We start from the raw sequence: 22,306 nt of genomic DNA on the forward strand, positions 1-22,306 counted from the left end.
ATTTTCCTTCCAAAACAAAAGTATTAAAATATAACAACAATTAACAAAGAATACAAAAATAAGAATTAATCTATTAATATTATAAATATTATTATATTAGTGATGACAATAACATTAATCTCTGTTTGCAGCTTCTTCAAAGTCAAGATTTGCTGCTCTGTCTATGTTTTTTATGATTTAAAGTTGAACATGTGAGTGTTTTTGTGACTATTTGTCAGACAAAACTTGTGTATTGCATTGGCTACCTTTTGCGATTTTAATTTTTGTGACTGTCCTTTTCTTTTTAAATATGGGCATTATGTATGAACTGGTTTTAAATTCCTGTCTAAAAAAATCCACATGAAGTCTAAGGGCCTTTCTAATACAGCAAACTCAAGATTTCTTTTAAAAAGTACGCTTCCTATTTATTTATTTTAGATCATCCAAATTCTAAGCAAGGAAAAAGTGCACCAAGTTCTCCTCTGATGTTTAGCTGCTGTGCTGGCACAACTGCATTCCTCCTGTTTGAACACCAGGGCGCAGTAATGCACTGGATAAAAGACTAAATATATTTGGTAGAGGCTTGGTATGAAATGAATCTCTAAATAGCTGCTTTGCTGACTGTACTGATACAGTAGTCTAGACACAACATAGAGGAGATAAACAAAGGAAGTAGATATTAAATTATGCAAATACCTGGGGAAGGACACTGTTGGTCTACCTTGTAAATAGAACAACTGTATTTACATGTGCTAAGGACGGGCTTGTGGTAGTAGCTTGTAGTAGTGGTAATGATATTAAGAATAAAGATACACATTTGTTATTCACATGCTGATAATATTGCCTGAGCCTGAGAGTAAAATCCTCCCTCCTAATATTCACATGCTGTGAGATTCAGTGCTGGATGGCTGCTTTTATGTTACCTCAGATGGTGGGTCTATGTGATGAATTATAGACAATAGGTTGAGGGCAGCCAACAGTGCATTTATGACAGATAATAAATGTGCACTGCCAAACCAAGCCAATTGAAGTGTGCCGGTCTGGAATGGAAAAAGGAAGAGAAAAGGAGTTCATAGGAAACAATTGTGATATTGTGTCAACACTTTATTATGCATCACCACCATGCAAAATCACTGCTATGAACTTGCTCAAAAATCAAACTAGATATATTTCACACATTTCTGATTTTAGATTGGCTTGCCACTTTTCCCAAAGTGACTGAGTAAAGTTTCACACACACTCACAAGTGTGTGTATGTTTGGTGTGCAAGTCACACAGAGGTGTTTTTTTGTGAGAGCATCAACGATAACATGAAACAATGGAAAATGATTGAACATTAAATCATAAACCGTTGATAGTAAACACAGTTTGTTCAAAGCCCTCACCGGTGTAAACCTTAACATTTGAGTTATTTCGAAGTCTCTGTGTCTTTAACAAGATTTTAAAACACATCAATCTAGATATTGTATTTAAATGACAGTTTAAATGTAGACAGTGTACATCTATTTGGATAAAATCCCTTCTCAGCATCAGATTTAATGAGCTTTACCTCATTGTTGTTCGCTACATGCTGCATTGACGGTTTGAATGAGCTCCTTTCAGAGGTCATCCAATCAGCTAAGGCATGTGTGCATTATAATAACTAATGTAAAAAATAAAACAAACTTATCAGATTGGCCTGCTCCAAAAACACTCGACAGAAACAGTTAGAAATCTATGGACTACTCGTTGAATCTGGAGTTATACATTTATAAAATAATGCACATTTGAACTATAACTTCGACTCCAACGTAGGTTTATTTTTTAAATCAGAAGACAAACACTTATATGTGATTAACTGTTTTGCAGAAACAGGAGAATTTGAGTTGAACATTTGCTTAACACTTCACAAAAAAGAAAAGAAAGAAAAAGACCCCAAATTCATGAGTTTTTATGGCACCTGTGGTGTAATAGACAGCCCACTAACTAATCTCTTTATATCAGCTCACAGTATTACCTTAAATATGTGGTTGTTTAAAAAATATTTCTTTACATAAACGCATTCTATGGTTGGATTCAGCCACTTAAATTCTTCATGTCTTCAGTGCTCAGTCCTGTCGGCCCAGTGTCGTCTCCTCCAGTGTCTTCTACTATTGTTGCTTTTCATATTGCTCTCCTGTTAAGCGTACAAAAAACATTTTATTTCATTGTGAATACAAAAAATGGGTCAAATATTTTCTTTAAGGTTGACTATTGTTGGTGCTACATGCTAGAACTACATTTGCTGAGGCAGCTTTTAACTTTTATGCGCCGCAAACCTGGAACAAACTGCCTGAAAATCTGTGGTACACCCTGAGTTCTTGTAAATCAATATTTAAAACCTTTCTTTGTGATGCTGCCTTATCATTGCACTTTAGCGCTTTTTGCTGCAGCCATTCTTTTATCCCTTTTTGTTTTGAATTATTACGTGTCAATCCCTATGTAAAGCACTTTGAATTGTCTTTGTGTGTGAAAATGTGCTATTTAAATAAACTAGCCTTAACCTTAGAATGAAATGAAAAGTGTATTAATTTTACATAATCATAGTTTTGTTTAAAAGGAATATGTTGGATGTGGCATTACTATATGCATCCTTTGTCTGCTATCTCTTTATTGTCGAGACCTATGACCAGAAAGGTGTCCATTGCCCAGGATTTGAACATTTTAAAAATGGCGAACTGTAAAATCGGTTCTGATTGATTTCTTTTAATCTTCGGGGAATATAATCTGTCATCCATATGCATTTTTAATATATTGCCATATGTTTTTGTCAGGCCTCTTCCCTGGACAAACCATGTTAAAGTACTGGTAACTACATGTTATCATTATTTATGGGCTTTCAAGGAAAAAATGCTATGCAAAATATTACTAAGAACAAAAATGCGTAAATCTGGAAAAACATCCATAGATTTTTCACAGAGGAGGACATACAGTAAAGACATTTGATTTGATTAGGTTATTTTAGATACTTACCAGGAACCTGAGCTAGCACTGTCACTGCTGCAGCGTCACCTGCACAACAATTTCAAAACAAACGTATCAAGTTAGAAGAAGTATTGAGAAGGAGCTATTTCATTATTGAAAAAGACACATATTGCAACCTTCTCATACCATTTTTGTCTTGCAAAGCTAAAACTCACCATGCAGGATTTCTCTGGTTCCTGCCTGTGCTTCATCAGCTCCTCCAGCTGGAGCTCGTCCTCCAGCAGCTGATCCAGATCGCTCTCAAAACTCTCCTCCTCTGCTGCGCTGACACGACTGTGACAGATAACACACATTTTAAAACAAGACATAAGATCAGACGTCTTCCTGAAAACTGAAGGTATTGTGACAGAAAACAACAACAATAGGAAAACAATTTTCAAGTCTGAACACCAACAGGTAATATCGTATAATTAATATAAATCACACAATTCTCCATAGGCAATATATCTTCCTGCTGTTTTTGGGAAAGGTAAATTATAATATAGTTATAATAATATTATTAACACAATAAGAAGAAATGTACTTGCTAGATTTTAAGAAAATTGATATCTTTCCATTATACACAAGATATTGTGATAAAAACTAATTCACAAACATGTATTCACATCAAGCACCTATGAAATCTTAGAAGTTGGAAGATTTAAAAGCTTGTGTTTATAATATTAGTATTAAATTAAATTCAAAATTAAGAAATAGTTTTGTGCACAAGATGGCAGAGTAATAATTTTAAGTTTAGTTTAAAAGGTGGCAACATTTGCTAAATATCCTCAATGATCACACGTCTCTATGAAACGAAGCAAAGCTGGCAACAGAGAGTGCCAGAGCAGTTTCAGAAATTAAGCAGCAACAATGGATGAGCTAAACTGTAGAAGACAAAAACTATGACTTGTTATGAATCATTGATGAGACATCCCACAGTAATACCTTGTATTATATGTGAAGGGATCTGAAGAGGTTGCGGCCAAAAGGTCACTGCGTCCAAAGTCTGAATCTGCAGTGCTCTCAGTCTCACTTCCACCTTCTGTAAGAAAAATACATTTTAAAACAGAGGTCGTCTCAAAATGTAAAAAGCAAACCCAACTTTTTAAAATTCATTTTGTACCTGAATTGAGTTCCTTAACCAGGGAAGACATTGTGTTGGTGATGGAATCAGCAGCAATGAGGAGGTCGTTTCTCAAATTTCTCCTCGGACCTTTAAAAAAACAAAGTAAAAAGTGTTGCTTCCACTCATCCTTAAATCATTAAATATGAATGCAAATGAATGCTTTTCTGTGTTACCCTGAGCAAAGGCCTCCTGAACATCCCCTCCCACGCCCATGAGTGAGTCCTGAGGTGTGTGAGTCGGTGTCGTGCCGGCGGAGTCCGAGTGGATCGGGGTGGGGATCGACCGGCTGATGGTGTGGCTGGGGGAAGAGCGTTGAGAGCCGGTACCCTGAGTCTGCAACACATTGAGGACATTTGATTATTTATTTGTCATTTCAGAGCTAACTAATGCCACACTGCTGGCATTGTTAACAGAGGAACCCATGCTGTTATGTTAAGACTGTAAGAAGAGTAACATACAATCCTAATCAAAAGGTTTCTTATCAAAGAAATCCTTTTGCAAGAAATGCAACAAAAAAATGTTCCTCTTAAGTGTTCAGATCACAGCAACAAAAATCTATTAAAACTCCAAAATACAGCAACAAACCATTACATTCAACTGTAAGAGAAGCTTAGTTGTCCTAAAAGTAAAACGCATTAGCTTTATTAGTTAAACACATTACACACATGTTAGAAATGTTATGTAGTCATTAAGATGCAGTTTCTGTTACGTCAGTACTTTTCACGAGCAGATCTTCTTTCAAATCTTCCAATTGTTCCCACAGAACAAACCACGAGTTGTTATGCTATAATATAAATAATATATATAATATATAGATGAACTCAGACGATTGCTAAAAAACATCAGGTAGGATTTTCCGTGAAATGGCAAGATGGGTGGGAAGAGGGGGGGACGGGATGGCATGGGAAAGGGATTCCCTATATTTTTTCTTTCTTTGTCTTTTCTTTTTGTATTGTCTATATAATTTGTATCTCTATAAGTCCCTTTTGTGAGGGCAAATTATTATTATTTTTTTAAAAGTTAGACACAAAAAAAAGAAAAGCCTGCTGTTCAACACCATGCATTTCCAAATTCAAATAAAGTTTTCAAAACAGCAAATAGTTTATTCCCAACATGCAATCATTTTGAATCCAAGTCCAGTTTCAGCCACTTTCTGCTTCACAGTTTCACACTTACAGCTTGTTGCCGTTCCTCCTCCAACTGAAAAACAATATTTTACGGCTCATGAAAGAAACAACCACAATATTGCATTGAGTATTTCCCAAAGAAAATCCAATCAGTAATCCTCCAAGACGTGACAAGCATGTGGCTTCCTCATGTGGCTTAGCATTGATCCTTTTAGCTTAATTAGATTGATATCCTCCCCACTGAAGCCAGTATAGTCAGCAGTTTATGTAGGCTTTGAGAAACTCCTGTCTTCTTGACTGCAGAAGACATTATCGCACCAAAGGATTTCCTCCTTAGAGGAAGGCTAGACATGTCGTCTTACAGGGTGTGATGGAGCATAATCCTAAACTCAATATCCTGCTTCTAAAAGCATCTGTCTGGACTATTGACTCTTGGATAACATAGTTAATCAGGGGCATATGTGACATGATTTACAAAAGAATATGTTAAAGATGGCTCGTGTAACAAAGACCAAAACACAGAATTATAGGCTGTTGTTATTCACAAATCACTTGAATGACTGACACAGAACATCACCTAGATTAAACATGTTTCTGAACACGGTAAGGGTTAGTTTAACAGGCCTAAATGATGTAGTTGATAATTACAAAAACACAGAGCAGCAGATCTTGAATAAATAGCTCAACATTTTAAATATAAATGAGAGTGTCCTGTAGTTTTTATTTTGACTGTAAAAAAAATTGCATAATATGCCTCAACCGAGGTTGACTTGTACAGTCTATGGTACAGATGTACGCCCTCTAATGGACATGTTAGGCTACTGCTGACATCTGCAAAGTGCAGCGTTTGCTTTAGCTGTAGTGAGCCGACACAGCTGTGAGAAATTGTAATACAAGTGGAATCCATCATCCATCATATGCTCTCCACCTGCCTCCAAATAAAAAACAACCTACGATACACGTGTTCATTTAAATAAACATGCAAACCTTAACTGTAAAGGAGCTGAATCTGGCCAAAAAGCAAAATCATCAAACGTATTTCTCCCTACAAGAACCAGAATATGTGTTTGCTTGGTAATTATGAAGGCGTCTTATCTGCGCTCTGTATTACAGCGCTGTGAAGTCAGAGAGATGAAAGGCTCGTCTGTAGTACCTTGAGAAGCATCATTAGCTGCTCCAGCTGCACCATGAGCTCCCTGCGACTCTCCTGCAGAGTCGACATTCTTTGTTCCAGCTCATCTTTGCGTTGCCTAGCAGAGGAAAAAAGTTGTACAGCGTGATGATACCATACTGTCGCGTCAGAAATATCTGTAAGAACATCTGTAGACTGCTGAAGGAAATTAATTACAATATTAGTTCTGCTGCAGCCTAAGCTAAAGTGTCTGTATAAACGCACAGCATCGTGAGGATTAAAAGGAGGCAGAGCTACCTGAGAAGTCGTAGCTCAGTCAGGAGGGTGGGGTTCTGCTGACCCCTGTCAGGCGGCAGCTGGGAGGCCTCCTCATGCTGAATGCGCAGCCGCTGGATTTCCTGCAGGATGTCTCTGTGACAGGCACACACACAAATAAGAGCAGGTTATAAATCAGACATCTGAACAAACTGGGAAGCTGCTCGTTGCTACATAATCTTGGAACAACTTCCAGAGAATAAAAATAAGGAAGAAAAAACTCTGATGAATAAAATAAAATAAATGCAATATTACAATTTTTTACAATGTTACATGAAAATAAATTCGGAATTGAAATAGATAGGTTTCAAAAGTATTTATAAGAGTGGAGTTTGCCATTATTAGATGTAAAGTTATACAGTTTAGAGTTATAAAAACACAAAGCAGCTTACTGTACTGTCCAAATCAGACATGTAACAATCTGCAGTAAGTGATTTGTTTTGGCCACTCGGGGGCATCGGAAACAAGCTGAGAATACAACTTTTGATCACATCTGTTAGAGCAGAGAGAGCACTATTGGTTTATGTCCCTAGATTTGTGAAAGCTTTGCTCTCTTCAGCAGTTTCTTTTTTACTCCTGAAGGAAGTATCTGGCTGTTTAGCTTCTCAATACTTCACTGTGTCACAAACTTATTGGTAGCTTTGTCTGCCTGCTATTCGATGTAGGATAGTATAGTGGTTTTTTATTGACTTTTTTCCTGAGAAACAGCTCTCTTGTGACACCAAAGTCAACAGTAAGAGCAAACTCAAACAGTAAGGATGCTGGCCTGGAAAGCCAAACAAGCAGGGTGAATGACCCTTTAGACCTTTGCCCAACATATATGTTGCCTTGTAGGAAAATTAAAGACGTTACCAACAACATAAACCATGGGTCCTTCGATGCCGGTGTGACCATGAGCCAATAAAGCTCTGTGGAGCTGAGGGGGACGGCTCAGTCGGGTGATATTTCTCGTTGTGTTCCTCACCACAGTAGATGCCATAAACAAGTGCCCAAGTAATTCATCATGTATTTATATTAAATACAAAATATAAATGATGGCTGCATTAAAACTTACATACTCGTTCACTGTTGCCTGTAATTGAACTTTTGTCTCCACTTCATTATTCACCATTATTTATTGCTGTCATTTAAACTTGCCCTTACTTTCAATGATACTGTAAGTCTTCCTAACTGCTTTTGTTTTTTTCCTAGATTAAATGTATTTTTAACATGTAACAAATAGGTTTAACAATAAATATAAAACAAAATGGATATACAGTAATGTAAATAATATTGAATATATAAATTATAAATGGAGATAATATACTGTATAGCACTCTCACTCTCACATACAATTTCTTGTGAAAAACATAAAAAAACGACACAAATGAACATTACATGTCCGAAAGGAGTAGGGAAAAAGTCTACACTTACAGTACACTATTCCACTCATAACATCTTATCCTTTTGAACAAAATCATACTTGGACTTTGCATGAGTTCTATATCCAAACCATTTCACAAATGTACCTATTTTAAGCAATATGTAAAGCTATTTTGAATTGCTGCCATGTATGAATTGTCAAATGTATATAAATTACCTTGACTTGCCTTGCATGTTCCCAGTTATCTTTACATTTAAATAAAATCATATTATATAAGATAAGATAAGATGGACCTTTATTAATCCTCGTGGGGAAATTCAGTTGTACAAGCAGCAACAGGGTAAGCGTGAAAAACAGGACAGCACAGCTGATATATATTCATTTCCCCAGTTAAAAGGGTTTATTTTGTGAAGACCAATTTTATTAACGCGTCTAAGAGTGGTCCTCTTTCTTTTTGTATGTTTGCAGGGCAAATGGGACAAAAATAATCAAATAAATTGTGTAAAAAAGGCTAATTATGAAGGTTTCTAATAATAATAGTGATTGTTTTCAGTGCTGAATTAACCGTGAGGTAATTTAATTTTTGTCAGACCATGAATCTTTTGTGAATATCTTGATTTTGCAGTATTTAATATGAGAAAGAAGGAGATAACATAATAGGAGTGAACAGCATCAGCCCAGCAGCCGTCCTGACCTGTTTTTGCTCTCGAGCTCAGCGATGAGTTGCCTCTGCTGTTTGTTGGCATCCAGAGAGCAGGGGAGGTCTGTGGGGATCCTCTGCTGCTGAGCCTGTTAGAACCGAGCAGGAGACATCATGTGAGCTGGTTTTACCTCATCCATTACCTTATCTCATATCTCACAGGGGGGATAAAACAGTCAAGTCACCAGCCATCCGTCAAGACCTGATCCGAACATAAACCAGCATACAAGTCTTCTTAGAAATGATCATCACATGAAATCTCCTTTATCATCGTGCAATAAAAGGGTAGAAGGCGGAGTGGCAGCATACGTTAACCCATCCTCTCAGATTTTTGGCAGAGGACTCAGATGAAAGATGCCACGATATTGTGAGCAATAAATGTATTTTATATATTAATATATATCTTACCGCAGCATCAGCAGCCAGTCTAGCAGCATAGCGGGCGATGAGACTGTGCTCTTCATCATGATAGCTACTGCTCTCCAGCAAACTGATCGAGAGGAAAATGGAGTCACAACAGGACACAGTTACTACACAGATACGATACAAACTATGCAGGAAAAATCCAAGAAAGTTAATTTGATCAAAAGTCAGATTAATTGTTTGGTAGGCGAGCTTCAGAGGTTTCACAGCAGAGGCCTGAGTAATCACGCTAAGCTACTTATGGTCAACCACAAAAGCGGGATTGAAGTTGGATTATCACATAAAAATAGAGCTAGAGAAATCATTTGTATTTAAAGAACAGAAGGGTTGCTTGCCTTATACAATCTGACCGCTGATAAAGGAAACTGTTTCTCAGTAAAAGCACTCAAATGCACTCAGAAACATATGTGGGAGCGGCTGATATATAATACAGATAACGTGATAATTGACAATGCAAGTAGAATCAAAAACACACACATACAGTACACATAAGAATAATATTGCACACAAACACAAAAAACAAAGGAATACAGAATATGTCATATTCCAAGTGGTACAAATATGAATCTAAACACATCAGTCTTGCTTTAATAAAGAAAATACACCAGCTTTACCAACACATTAAAAGATTACCTATTAAAGAGGAATCTGAGGAAAACAAATGCTAAAAGTGTTTAAAGTATTTGGTACCAATGATTTACCTAATCTGCCCTTAACATGCGGAGCTGTACAATTTTATTGAAAAAATATAGAGTGTTGGGAGTAAAGAGTTACAGTACATATAATGGACTTATATAATTACAAAAAACAAAAATAAATACATTTCAACAAACAAAGTGGTGTAAGGGGTTAGATTTGAATATATGTTGCTTTCGATCGTAATCTTTTATGTAAAACATTACATTTATTTTGTTGCTCTGTTCCAATCCAATATGTGGTTGCATATATAAAATGTCATAAAAGTTTGACAGTTATGTTTTTACAAATATTAAACTTTATTGCCGAGCTTTAAACGTGTTAGAGTAGTGATTGAATGTAATAAGAAAGATAACTTTGACGAAGTTATTAAAAAACGTACATTACTTGTTACATTTGTAAGGGGGTTAAAAGTGATCCGTTACATTTTAAAATGACCTTCCAATTGCTGCAAATATAACACTTTTTTAATGAGACTTTAACTTTTATGCATATTTCAGGCAAAGACAACAACATGTACATTTTAAGATTGAGAAAAGTGTAATATTAAACATTGTGTAGTCGTGTGTATACTTACAAGGTATTTTAAGAAAGAATTTAACCTTGGTATTAAATGCAAAAATAATACTGATCTCTAGGTGGACATTTTGGATACAAATCAGTTATCAATTCTGCTGAACCGAAGGGTCAAGTGTCGAGGTGACTAGTCTGTAAAGCTGACAACATGCAGCGTTAGGGCTCTAACACACTCAGAAGAGGTTAGATAAGGGGAAGGTTTGCAAAGCGGGCGATTCAGGAGAGCACTGGGTCTCCACTGCTGTTTGGCAAACACAGCGGCACACCGAACTAACCATGATTTGGGGTTCTTTTGAAGTAGCTTCACATAGAGACCAATCAGAGCATGTTCGTCTGCAAGTCTATCGGCAACATCGAGGTTGTAGCTCAACCTGGAACAGTGCAGGGTTTCAAAAAACATAAAACACCACATTACACAGGTGACAATAGAAAGACGAGGGGAGAGGCAGCAGAGAGAGAAAAGTAGAAAACGCAACAAAGGAGAAGAGGAGGAGAGTGGCTGAAAAGCCGCCATTCATGGGTGACTAGAGAGAAAACAAGGCCATATTATGTTTGGGAGAGACGGCAGTGATGAAGGCTAGGAGCACGATTAAGGACATGCCCAGCAAAATAAGACTCTACAAGCTCTGTGTTTACATTCTCTAAGCTTCAATCACTCAATGCTCTGTTATTAAAACTATTTAAGTCATTATTTGTAAGCCAAACAATCTGCCAACCGAGATATGTCATGCATGCACATTCTTTTTGATGATGCTCCAATATTTATAGAGGCATTCCACCTGCATCACAAACTACAAAAGCAACCATTTCTACTGACAATATTCAGGGTCAATGCGAGCTATGACCACAACATGTCTTAAAAAAGCAGCAATAGTAAAGAAATGCATAGTGAATACATCCAGAGGAAAAAATATGAATATAAGTAATTGCATGCTTTCTTGTAAAACATGTTTTAGTTATTTATTTGCTTCTTTAATCTTAGCTCTTAAGTATTTCAAATTGTAGCTAGCCAAGCTCATATACTAGCAAAACAGCTAATTAAATAAATAAAAAATACCACCTAAAGCATAATCTCATCATGATGGCCTCAAGCTACTATGAGCAACCCCTTTCACACAACACATAGTCATTCAATCCATTGTTGATATATAAATATTGGCTACCGCAACTTTAACAGAAGGTCTACATAACGAACATCGTGGGCATAAACCATTACTATATTTAGATATTTCTTCATCAATCTGTGTTTTAATGTTATTTCTTAAATGTGTCTATCAAAGCTGCTTTATTGTATAAGTACAATATTAAATCTGTAGACTCTATAATCCAGCGGCCTAAAGTCTAAAGTCTTGCCATAAAGTTTGGGAATGTAAAAAGGTATTCTCAGTCATTGTATTACAAAAAATCTCTGAAAGCCCTGTTTTTTTTTGTGTCACTGCAGAGAGTAAAAAAATCAAGCATAACGTAAAGAACCACCTTCACTCATCACATCTGTAGGTTTTTCTAAAAGCCTGAGTAATGAATGAAAGTAGTGTTGGCTAAGAGAAAAATCCTGATACTTTTACCTTCCAAAATACAACCATTACATTAATCCCAAACAAATACATCATAAACATCGAGCCTGAGAAATTAAACAGTTTAAAATGCTAAGGTGTCTAGAGGAGATTAAGGGAAACGTTGAAAGCGGCTTATATTTGAAACTGGCAGTTAGTATTTCCCATTCCTGTGTGAAGGAATTACTAACAGACTCTTCAAACTAATTGCCAATGATTTTTATGATGCGTGCTTCATCCTTGATTTCCTCTTTGGAAAAAGCCCCTCAATTAAAACAATGTATACAACCCTATACAAGAAAACTGGTTCCTTAAGGAGGATAAGCAGCACTCACGTTTATGACCTATGATTATGACCTATATTAGTTCACACATGCATTTGAGCTACAAAGGCATTCTTGATGCACACCTGTGTTACTTACCCTCTCCCTCTAAACAGATGTGGAGCGGCCTCAGTCAAAGGTATTTTTTGCCTAACACAGTTACTCTTGCTGTAAGTTAAGCCATTTACATTTAGCACAAGGAACCACAAAGAAGAAGAGGGGGCATGAGGATATACAAATGTACAGACACACAATGGAAAATAAAGGAAATAAGTAAAGACAGTGTGGGTCACAGAGTCTACAGGGAATGGGGCCTTTAGGGAGCGTGGTAAATTGAAAAGATTTTCTTTCAAATCCAGGACATCCGTTGTTGGGGCTGTACTCACTTTTTGGTGGAGTAAGGGTTCCCTGATGTAGGCATGGAGTTGGAGAATGAGTAGTCACTGGTGATGTTCAATGGTCTCGGTGGCCTGGACAGAAATCAGAAAATGAGTTGATTTCTTTACATTTTATAATCTCTACATTTCTATTTTGATAGATGACCCGCTGTCAGACATAAGGATATAATAAATTATGAAGGGAGTGGTAAACAATGAGAACATGCAGTGAATGGAGGAATTAATCCATAAATCGACAAACAGAAAACCAGGGACTTTGAGTTTGCTAGGGCTGATGGAACTACACAATATACTATATATGATGAAGACAGAACAAAGGACTAACATCTACGCTCACAATAAAGTACAAAGACACATTTAGTGACATGTTAAATAATCAAAGCAAACTCACCAAGTATCTCTGAGGAAAGTGCAGAACAAGAAAAATAATAAAAATGATTCATTACAATCAGCCCATCATTGCAAAGACACTACAACTACAAATTCCACTCATTTACCAAAACAGACAAGAAACAAAATGTATGTTCTGTTAATTTTACTGCTATTTTTTGTCTTTTTGATTTTTCAGAATATAAATATCTTGAATAGCTATATCTCGGACACAATTATGTGTTCTAATTCAATTTAGAATGTTTCAATATTTATTATGTGTACGTGTATTGTTCAGGATCTCAAACCAACATTCAGTTCAATAATCTGAATCATTTTGGCTGTTTAAGGGTTGTAAAATAAGGCAACTACCTTCAATTTGAAGATAAAAAAACAAACAGATAAATACGGAAGGTGGGTTGTTTTTTTCCCCCAGAAGGAGCATTACTGTACAAATCCTTATACCCTCCTTCTATAGCACAAAGTGTGTGCTTGTGTAGTCTGTCGTTTCATTATTTATAACGCATCAGTCAAGTCAAGGGAAAGGTAGCAGCAGTGTTGCAGTTCACAGCCATCCCCTGGGCTATAATTAAGCCTCATTGATCAGTTGACCCAAGAGATTGACTGGAATCACTTCAGACTTCGAGGCAGCTACAAGATAATTATCAGCTGAGGGAGGAAAGCAAACATTTGAAACCCTCAGATAGAGAAGTCAGGAAAAGCAGATCAACTTACACAATATGATGGAGGTTGAGAGGTTTTTCTGGCATTTCTGGAAACATGGGGTGAAGAGGCTCTCTGCTGGATGCACAGCTCAGTGACTTACTGAGGGCATGGGATAACTTCTTAGCAGGGGATTTCTGGGAGAAACAGAAAAAACACATTACGGCAACACTGCCACCTGCATCTTTACATTGTGGTGAAGCTGAACGGGGAAAAAAACCCGCCACAATGACTGGTCCAGTGCAGACACACCTCCCTCAGCCCGCCCCTCTCCTCATCCCATCCCTTACCCATGACGTATACTCCTTCATTTGATGCTGGTTGCTATGGGAACCGCTGGCATGCCCCCTCCAGAAGCAGTCCTGACAGAGCTGGTAATTATGACATTGCTGGCAGCGGTAGCGGAAGCCCATCATACTCTCAGTACGGCAGTAGGAGCACTCGACCGGGTGAAAGACTGCAGGGAGGAGAGGCGGGGTCACACACACAGATGGACACACACATTCACACAGACAGATGTGAGTTTAAACCCACAGATATGTTGCACATGGCAAAGAGAAGGAGGGATTAATTTGCAATAATTTTAAAGGACAGATGTGCAATTCAGTCTGGCTTGAAGGCAACGATAATTACATGTTTACTAAATACACATAGATCAGGATGCCAGAATGTTGTATAAATGTTGACTGTGTTTCGACCCCTCAAATGGAGGTGGCTTGTGACCATAAGTGCATCACACTCTCAGTCATGAAGAGGGTGTAAGGTCCCTATAGGTCATCTTCACTGGATGCATGACTGCTTGTGTATACTGACTCAAGATTAGGATGCTATGATGAACTGTACATCCTCCCCAGGTGTTAGCTTCACATTTATAAATATTTTGGTGTGTATATTTTTACCGTTCTCCACGTTGGCGAGCCGATGCATGAGAGGTAACCACACCAGACACTGAGGGGGCGGGTCTGACATCAACGTATCGAGGAATGTATTGAGGGAGACCTTTTTCTGCAGAGGAGAGGGAGATGATTCGTCAGGAAAAATCCCCCACAACGTCAATAATAAAACAATCACAGATGCACTCTGTGGTTAATGAACCCTCACCTCCTGTGGAAAGCATGTTCTTGCAGCTTGTTCAGTGTAACCAAAAGAAGGTCCCTCAAAAACCGCCATGGGTAATTTGAGCACCTCCCTCAGAAATTGGTCAAACTGTGAGTGCACCATTATTCCAGCAGCATCCGAAATCTGGGAAAAAATATCTGGGACAAAACGCACGGAGACATTACACAAATGAATCAAACTAATTGGCAGTTGCCTCCACAGTCGGCTAATTACAGCATAACACAATACAATTATCCCACTTATTTGTGAAAACAAATCAAAGACAAGCAGTTATTCAAATCAATTGTTATAATACATCAGCAACATAGTCCTCCTTTTTTTCCCTTCACGAGCCATTGCGACTACACCCACAGATTGTGTAGATTATGTAATAAACCTTATCCTTCAGATAATGAATAATGACTTCTACCAGCCATGAAGAGCTAGGCCAGTACGGCTCCTTCCTTTATGAGCAAGTGGCTAAGCAGGCAGAGATATAGAAAATACAGAAACTAATACGTTTGCATTAGAAAATCCAAAGCTTACTGTACATGGAAACTGTAAGAAGAAAATAAGCTGATTTATCACAGATAAAATGGGTGATTTTAAAATTACATTTTTCACAATTACAAGTGAAATAAAGATGGTTTTGTTTGCTCACATCTTAATTTATCCAGGATTTTCCCTCCACAGATGGTTGCTACGGCCATCTTCACAACAAATACAGATATCTTGCCATGGCCCTCCCTGAAAAAGAGCAAATACATTTTACATAATGGTCAGAGGTTCTTTTAAAAAAAAAAAAAAAAAGCTGTCACGGCCCATAATCATATCAACCTTAAAAGGCAATTAAATGACATCGTCTGAACAATTTTTTAATTGGCTTTGAGAATATACACAAACATGTTGTGACATTATGAAAGTAGACAGTCTGTGTTTTTACTCCACTTTGGTAGACACTTCAGAGACACATTTCACACTACATTAGCTCACGTCAAAACCCTCAGACGAGAAAGTACACAACCAGTCGCAGACATCACGTGACGCGTTACTCACGGGTCATACGATGCCAGCAGGAAGTTGAGCAGCAGGCTGATGGAGTACTCCACATTAATCTGGTGGGTGGTGGGCATGCGTTTGTTCAGCTGGTAAAAAATTGTAGACAGTACGACTTCTAGACGAGCCACTGAGAGGTCAGCGCTGAGGTCCATGTTGTTGATGCCATTCTCTCGGAAAGCCTCGATGATGTTCCAAATGTCAACCAAATGCACTGAAACAGGGAAAACGAATATAAATATTTGGATGCAGAGGATTTTGTGCAAAGTGATGAGGTTAAAGGTTCAATGCATCATACTCACAATTGCATTTCTTCTGCACGAATCTGAGCTTGCAGGCTGTTCTGTATGTCGATAATCGTATGGAGTCCAAATCTTGAGCCCCTGAGGAAAGATTACTCATCATTAAATGACATCGGAAATGTCAATGATAGTGCATAGACATTGTGGCAAAGTTCTCACTGTGTGCAATGCATTGTTTCTCACAGCACACAAATACATTATATTTTTATCTGCAAATTGACTTTCATTACTTTTTCTCATTTGTGATTTAAGTATGTAGTAAGAAACTGGGACATGGTCTCACTAGGAAACATGGCAATATGAAAAAAAATAGAATAAAATAAATATCGTATTGATCATATATTTTACAATTTCATGGTTATATTATGTCTGCAATCCTCACTTTATTTTACTTCCCTATATCTTATTGACCTGATATTGACCATCTTGGGTCTCCATAGCAGTGAGCCTCTACACACTGTGTAAATGGGAGAGAGCATGAGGTCATACAGGGTGTGTCTCTGTCAGGGTTTAAATCAATCCGGTTGACACGAGTGTTGGCACTTGATCCTTATAATATTTGAAAGTTACAGACAAGAATTTGCCATGTTTATGATCGGTGAGTGAAAAGAGCAGACAGCAGACAAACATAGATCAGGCGGAGCCGTGGCCCTGAGCACTCACTCATCTCCACAAACAGTTGCCTTCGATCTGCCATGTTGTCACCGCTCCCCCCGATGTCTTCAGTCATTCTGACCAGAGGAGAGAAACTGATGTCAGAGAATTCATACACAGAAACAGTTCACATTAAGGCATAAATCACTGAATATGCACATCCTAATGCTTTAAGCTTAATTATGTTTAAATTAACTGCAAACATTTATTTTCAGAAGCATTAGTGAGGGAATATAGGAAATCCTGTGTTTTAATTATATGTAAATAACAAACTGCTGTGTCTTACTGAAAGTCTGGATACAATTATGAAAATATGTCTTCTTTTACTCAGCTGTTTTGTGAAGATGCTGTATTATAGATATAAGGATTAATGAAGGCCTACTATATGTAGCTGACATTACAAATATATTTGTCTACAGGCAGTGTTGATGTATGTAAAAATGAAATATCCGTAAACTCCCGAGTATACTGTATGCTGTACATCTGCAAATAGGGGTTCAATTAAATGTACAGAAAGTACAGTGTTGACTTTTGACTTTGTGCTGTACAATAGTAAAATTGCAACCACAAACATTTGAAAAAAAACAACATTTGTGAAACTCATGTACATAATGAATCTATAAAGCACTCACCACTTGGTTAACCTAGTAGAAGTACTGTTATAAAATGAGGCCCATTTCACAAGTCACAGCTAGATCTTGTCGTTTCACTTTAAATGTACATTATTTCTGTTTAAGATATATTGTGCTTGCATTGTGAATTTCATCCCTAATTAAATAACTTAACACAAACTATTAAATTCCAAATGGTGGGACAACAGGGGTCTACAACACATTTTAACCCTAGGACCCCATTTTAGCTTTATCCGGCCGTGGATAATACAAATGAACCTCTCTTTTTCAGTTTCTTTTAAAAAGAACATTTGCAAATTGAATGTAGCACACTACAGTGCTTACATGCATGTAAGGGAGGGTGGGCGGCTATACTGAAAAGACTTAAGTAAGACAAGGACAAGACTTTCAAAGGGGCAGAGCAGCAGAGAGAGAGCTCACACCATGCCTCGCTGCACACTGTCCAAGGCAATCTAATACACCTAGTCATGTGGTTTGTTGCCATGGCAGCAAAGATCCCAGCAACTCCGTCCGTAAAAAAACATAGTACTAGTCACCACACACACACACACACACACACACACACACACACACACACACACACACACACACACACACACAAAGTTGAAAGAGTTTTTTTACTCGTAAATATCTTTTGTGCAATAAATGCGCGGTGGGATGAGAGAGCACAGTGGCACTTATTGGGCGAGTGGTTTCAAAAACACTCTTTCTGCAAAGTCGATCATGCAGGCGTCGTATTTCAAATTACTTACATGACATTAATTGGTATACCCAAATATTATGCTGAAGAAACCCATGGTGTGGAAATTAGAATTCCCCTAGAGTTAAAAAGCAAGCAGCAGCAGCAAACTCCCCCCCCCTGGTTCAGTCAGTATAGGCAGTCAATTATGGAGCTATAGGAATCTCTGAAATCCACTTTAAGAGGGAAAAGATTAAGCTTATAAATTGACCTGGAATTACCGAATAAAGTGCTGTGTTTGAGGAGATCATCTCACAGCATTGCAGAAACAATGGCAAATATTAACCACATAATCATTATGACAAGAAATAGCAAAACATCAATAAAATAATTTAAATTGTCTGAATTAGATAAAAGGTTGTGTTAGATTTATACAAAGCAATAACTGACTGAGGTAGAAGAAGTACTCAGATTATTTATTTAAGTAAAAGTAACAATACTACAGTGTAAAAATACTCTGTTACAAGTAAAAGTCTTGCATTAAAAATTGTACTTAAGTACAAGTATTATCATAAAATAAATACGTTAAGTACCAAAAGTAAAATGACTTGTTATGCTTAGACATTTTAGGCAAAATATATTTTATAATTATTTTATTAACATTTTTGGTGCATTTATGTGTTTATTAGCTTAACTTATAATCATATAATAATGAGTGTCGATTTGAATTTCACATCACCTAAATCTGCAGAGTAACTAATAACTAAATATGTAAAATAAATGTAGTGGAGTAAAAAGTACAACATTTGCCTACTAAATGTAGTGGAGTAAAAGTATAAAGTATAGCGTAATGTGAAAATACTTAAGTAAAGTACAAGTACCTCAATGTATTACCAGGCCACTGCTAACAGCATGCATAAATGTCATCTTTAAAGTAATACATTTAAAAGCCTGTTCATTAGTGAGAGAATGTGTACAAATATATACTATTGCATGGATTAGCATTGATATTCTTTGCACATCACAAGCAAAACACATCCTGAGTGCCAGATATGTGACCTTCTGGGCTCTGTTTTCAGTCTCAGAAATAACTGAGATGGATACAATCTATTGCAACAGCAGATATTAAACCAGCACAGCCAACACATAGTGTACGGTGTTGAGGGGGAGTAAGATCATCAACATACCTTTCATAAAGCACCATCTTCGTATTCCTTTTCCTACACCTAAGCTTGAAAGTTAGAAACAATCATACACGACAAGAACTCTTTTCTAACAAGGAAACATTACCACAAAAGAAGCCCAAATGGACGACTGAAGATATCTGAAATTAGAAACTACCAGCTAGGATACAGCTTGTCCTGTCTCTATCTTTAACTACAAATGAGAAGGCTCCACATTCTTGTACGGCTTTACTGGCTCTCTAGTTGCAGACCCCAAACCTCATTCCTGGCTTGTGCCCAGCTCACATCACTCTCTCTCTGTGGCACCGTCACATTGGCAGCTTTAGGAAATAACTGCCCATAAAAGAACAAATCATCGCATACCATAAACATTGAGACTGGTATGGCCGAGCACTGCCAAAACAACCTTTTAAATGCTTCACAAACTTCTGTGGGATGAATATTCAACTGCAGAACTGCCTTATTAGTCAGTTATTTATATAAGGAGTCTATTTCTGTAGCAGTGCAATAAAACATAGTGGACAGTGCTGTTAATTTATATCTTCCTTGATACACTGGGAACATATTGCCATGCAACATTTCCAAAACTAGCACTTAGTTGAGTTATAGAGCAATCTGTGTTTGGCCGGCTCGGTACATCGCAGCTGTTAGCACTGATTGGAGTTATTTTTACATCATGATACTAAAAACTACACTGGCATCCGAATCCCATCCCCTGACGGGAATGAAAGACCTGTGCCATTGACTTAAGGTTAATCAGTTAGAGCTCAGCACAGACATGTTGTGCTTTAGTGTTGTAGTAAATACTGTGAAGGTATAGGTAAAACTGCTTTCTCCTCCTATCTGGTACCAGCATGGGATATATCTGCAGGAGGGCCCTCTGCTCTCTGTCCCCTGCTGATGATCACCATGGTTTCAGCTTCAAAAAGGCCAAAACTGTAGGATCCTGACGTTGAATGAGAGTACAGATTTACGGTTTGCTGGTTCTGCTGTGATTTTGTTTACTAGAGTTTTCTCTGCACAAACTAAAACTATGTTACTTCTTTAAAGTTTCAAAAATATTCCAATCAAAGATTTAATGGAAGGTTTTCTTGTGCAAATGTGTGATGGGATGGAGTTACATTTGCATTTCAATCACAAGCTTGAAAAGAGATGTAAGCCTGGGAATAGAAAAGTGTCCAGTTGCCCTCTTGACATTAGGAAAGTCTTTTAAATTTCACCAAAGCATTACAGTCCACAGCTAAAAGGACAGCGATAAAGGCAACAGGCACATTATAGTAGGCTACCTACTCAGCTCAGACATCACATTTCACTCCAGAGACACCTGTGTGTTCGCGACACAAAGGTCCCATTGTTTCACAAATATCTGCCAGCATACACGAACCCTTTTCTGATGTTTCTAACCTCGCACATCCCCATTTGTTATCGCTGATACTTGATCGGGGTAACTAATTCCCCCAGTGGGACAAAGTAGGTTAAGGTCGCAGTACTCCATAGCAGCTGCAACAGCGCACTTGCACACGACTTACCACCATTTATTTCGAGGCATGTCATGCAACATCACTGTTTTCCATCCAGGGATCCGACAGCCGGTCGTGTAGGTGCAGAGCGATCAGGGTTTCTTTGGTGTAGGGTGCTGCATCACTGCACGAAGCGGCAGATCTGGTGCCGCTCTCCTGCAAAAGCTTGTGTTGTGGACATTTTCGGGTAGCGTACTGGTTGAGGAGAACAGAGGCAGCACTTGCCTCCAGTGTGTGGCCTGGCGATGACGTAATGCGGAATCTCTACATTTGCGTCAGTGTGCACCTGCAAATTGTTTAAGTTTTATTTACATTTTTTAAAATAAGGCATTCGTTATTAAACAACAGATAGATAGTTAACGTACGACTGACATTGAGGTCATACAAAGATGCGTCCATTCGGTTTAATAGTGGTTTGTAGCTTTGGGGAAATGACGTCATCAACATAAAATAAATCAATCTTTGTAAATGGAAACAACATTCATCAGACGAATTGCATCTACTACTAATCCTATTTTGAGATGTTACTTGAAGACACATCTTTCTCGTAATTCTCTCGATTGTAAAACACTGAACACAAATGTATAAATAAAAGAATCAGAGGTTTTGCATCCACAAATCATAATACAAAATAAATAAAAGGACATTGTATCCTTGTTAAAGGGTTCGTTTTTGTAGATCAATTTGGTTAAAAGGTAGTTATTTTTGACGGATTAGCTCTTGACGATTCCATAACTCTTAAACTTGTTGTTAAAATACAACAAAGTCTCCTGACAAGAAGTAAGGTAGACAACGAGCAACAAACTACTTTTCATTAATAAGTCCTCCGAGACTGACATCTTACATTGCTCTCTATCTGCAACCGGAGGAAAGACAAGTTTGCAGGGACTGTCCACTAAGTGCAACACAGAAAACACTACAACAAACTTCAATAACCTTCTTGTCTTAAAGTAAAGCCGGTCTACCAAAATCACTCCACTCATTAATGGCCTCCTACTGGTTATACTGATACGCTTATACCCACTGGATAAATACAGCACTTAAATAAATATGCTTTTGCATAATCTTTGTGATTTTTTTCTCGTCTAAATATGTAATTACTTTACTATTATACAGTGTAGTAGTGCTACAATATCACTTCCCACATTAATGGTCTCTTGTTGTCATATCGAAACATTTATTGTGAATAAATATGCTTTTGAATAATCTTGTCATTTATCTTCTCGGATACAAAATTACATATTTTACTATTATACCGTGTATCGCTATAATAGTGATACACCAACAAGTTAGGAAACAAATTATTTTGCATTATTATGGTGGAAAATATGAATGAACGAACTCTTAAACAGATAGGCCTATACAGATTTAGAGAAAGGGGAAGACACACATAATT

The 22,306-nt window shown here is 37.5% G+C and overlaps 1 protein-coding gene across 12 annotated transcripts; it reads right to left on the reverse strand.

The window, feature by feature from the left end:
• Positions 1–1,065: 1,065 nt before the first annotated feature.
• Positions 1,066–21,196, reverse strand: dtna (dystrobrevin, alpha). Of its 12 annotated transcripts, none has more exons than XM_010783380.1 (24): positions 20,920–21,196; positions 16,905–16,972; positions 16,242–16,322; positions 15,940–16,153; positions 15,545–15,630; positions 14,887–15,041; positions 14,685–14,790; positions 14,076–14,242; positions 13,798–13,922; positions 13,085–13,093; positions 12,682–12,765; positions 12,395–12,463; positions 10,695–10,790; positions 9,133–9,214; positions 8,719–8,813; positions 6,644–6,757; positions 6,368–6,464; positions 5,264–5,287; positions 4,261–4,420; positions 4,085–4,174; positions 3,907–4,003; positions 3,138–3,255; positions 2,971–3,009; positions 1,066–2,134 (listed from the first exon to the last, which is right to left on the reverse strand). In XM_010783380.1, the coding sequence occupies exons 2-23, from the start codon at positions 16,969–16,971 to the stop codon at positions 2,992–2,994; spliced, it is 2,154 nt and encodes a 717-aa protein (XP_010781682.1). In that variant the 5' UTR covers position 16,972; positions 20,920–21,196; the 3' UTR covers positions 1,066–2,134; positions 2,971–2,991. The 12 variants fall into 12 exon arrangements, with proteins under 12 accessions (XP_010781682.1, XP_010781683.1, XP_010781680.1 ...); XM_010783381.1 differs by lacking the exon at positions 20,920–21,196 and adding an exon at positions 19,394–19,442 and having other exon boundaries at positions 12,395–12,445; XM_010783378.1 differs by lacking the exon at positions 20,920–21,196 and adding an exon at positions 19,394–19,442.
• Between the last annotated feature and the right edge of the window lie 1,110 nt (positions 21,197–22,306).

This window comes from Notothenia coriiceps, unplaced genomic scaffold, assembly GCF_000735185.1.
Source record: "Notothenia coriiceps isolate Sejong01 unplaced genomic scaffold, NC01 NC01_scaffold00025094, whole genome shotgun sequence".
NCBI lineage: Eukaryota > Metazoa > Chordata > Actinopteri > Perciformes > Nototheniidae > Notothenia > Notothenia coriiceps.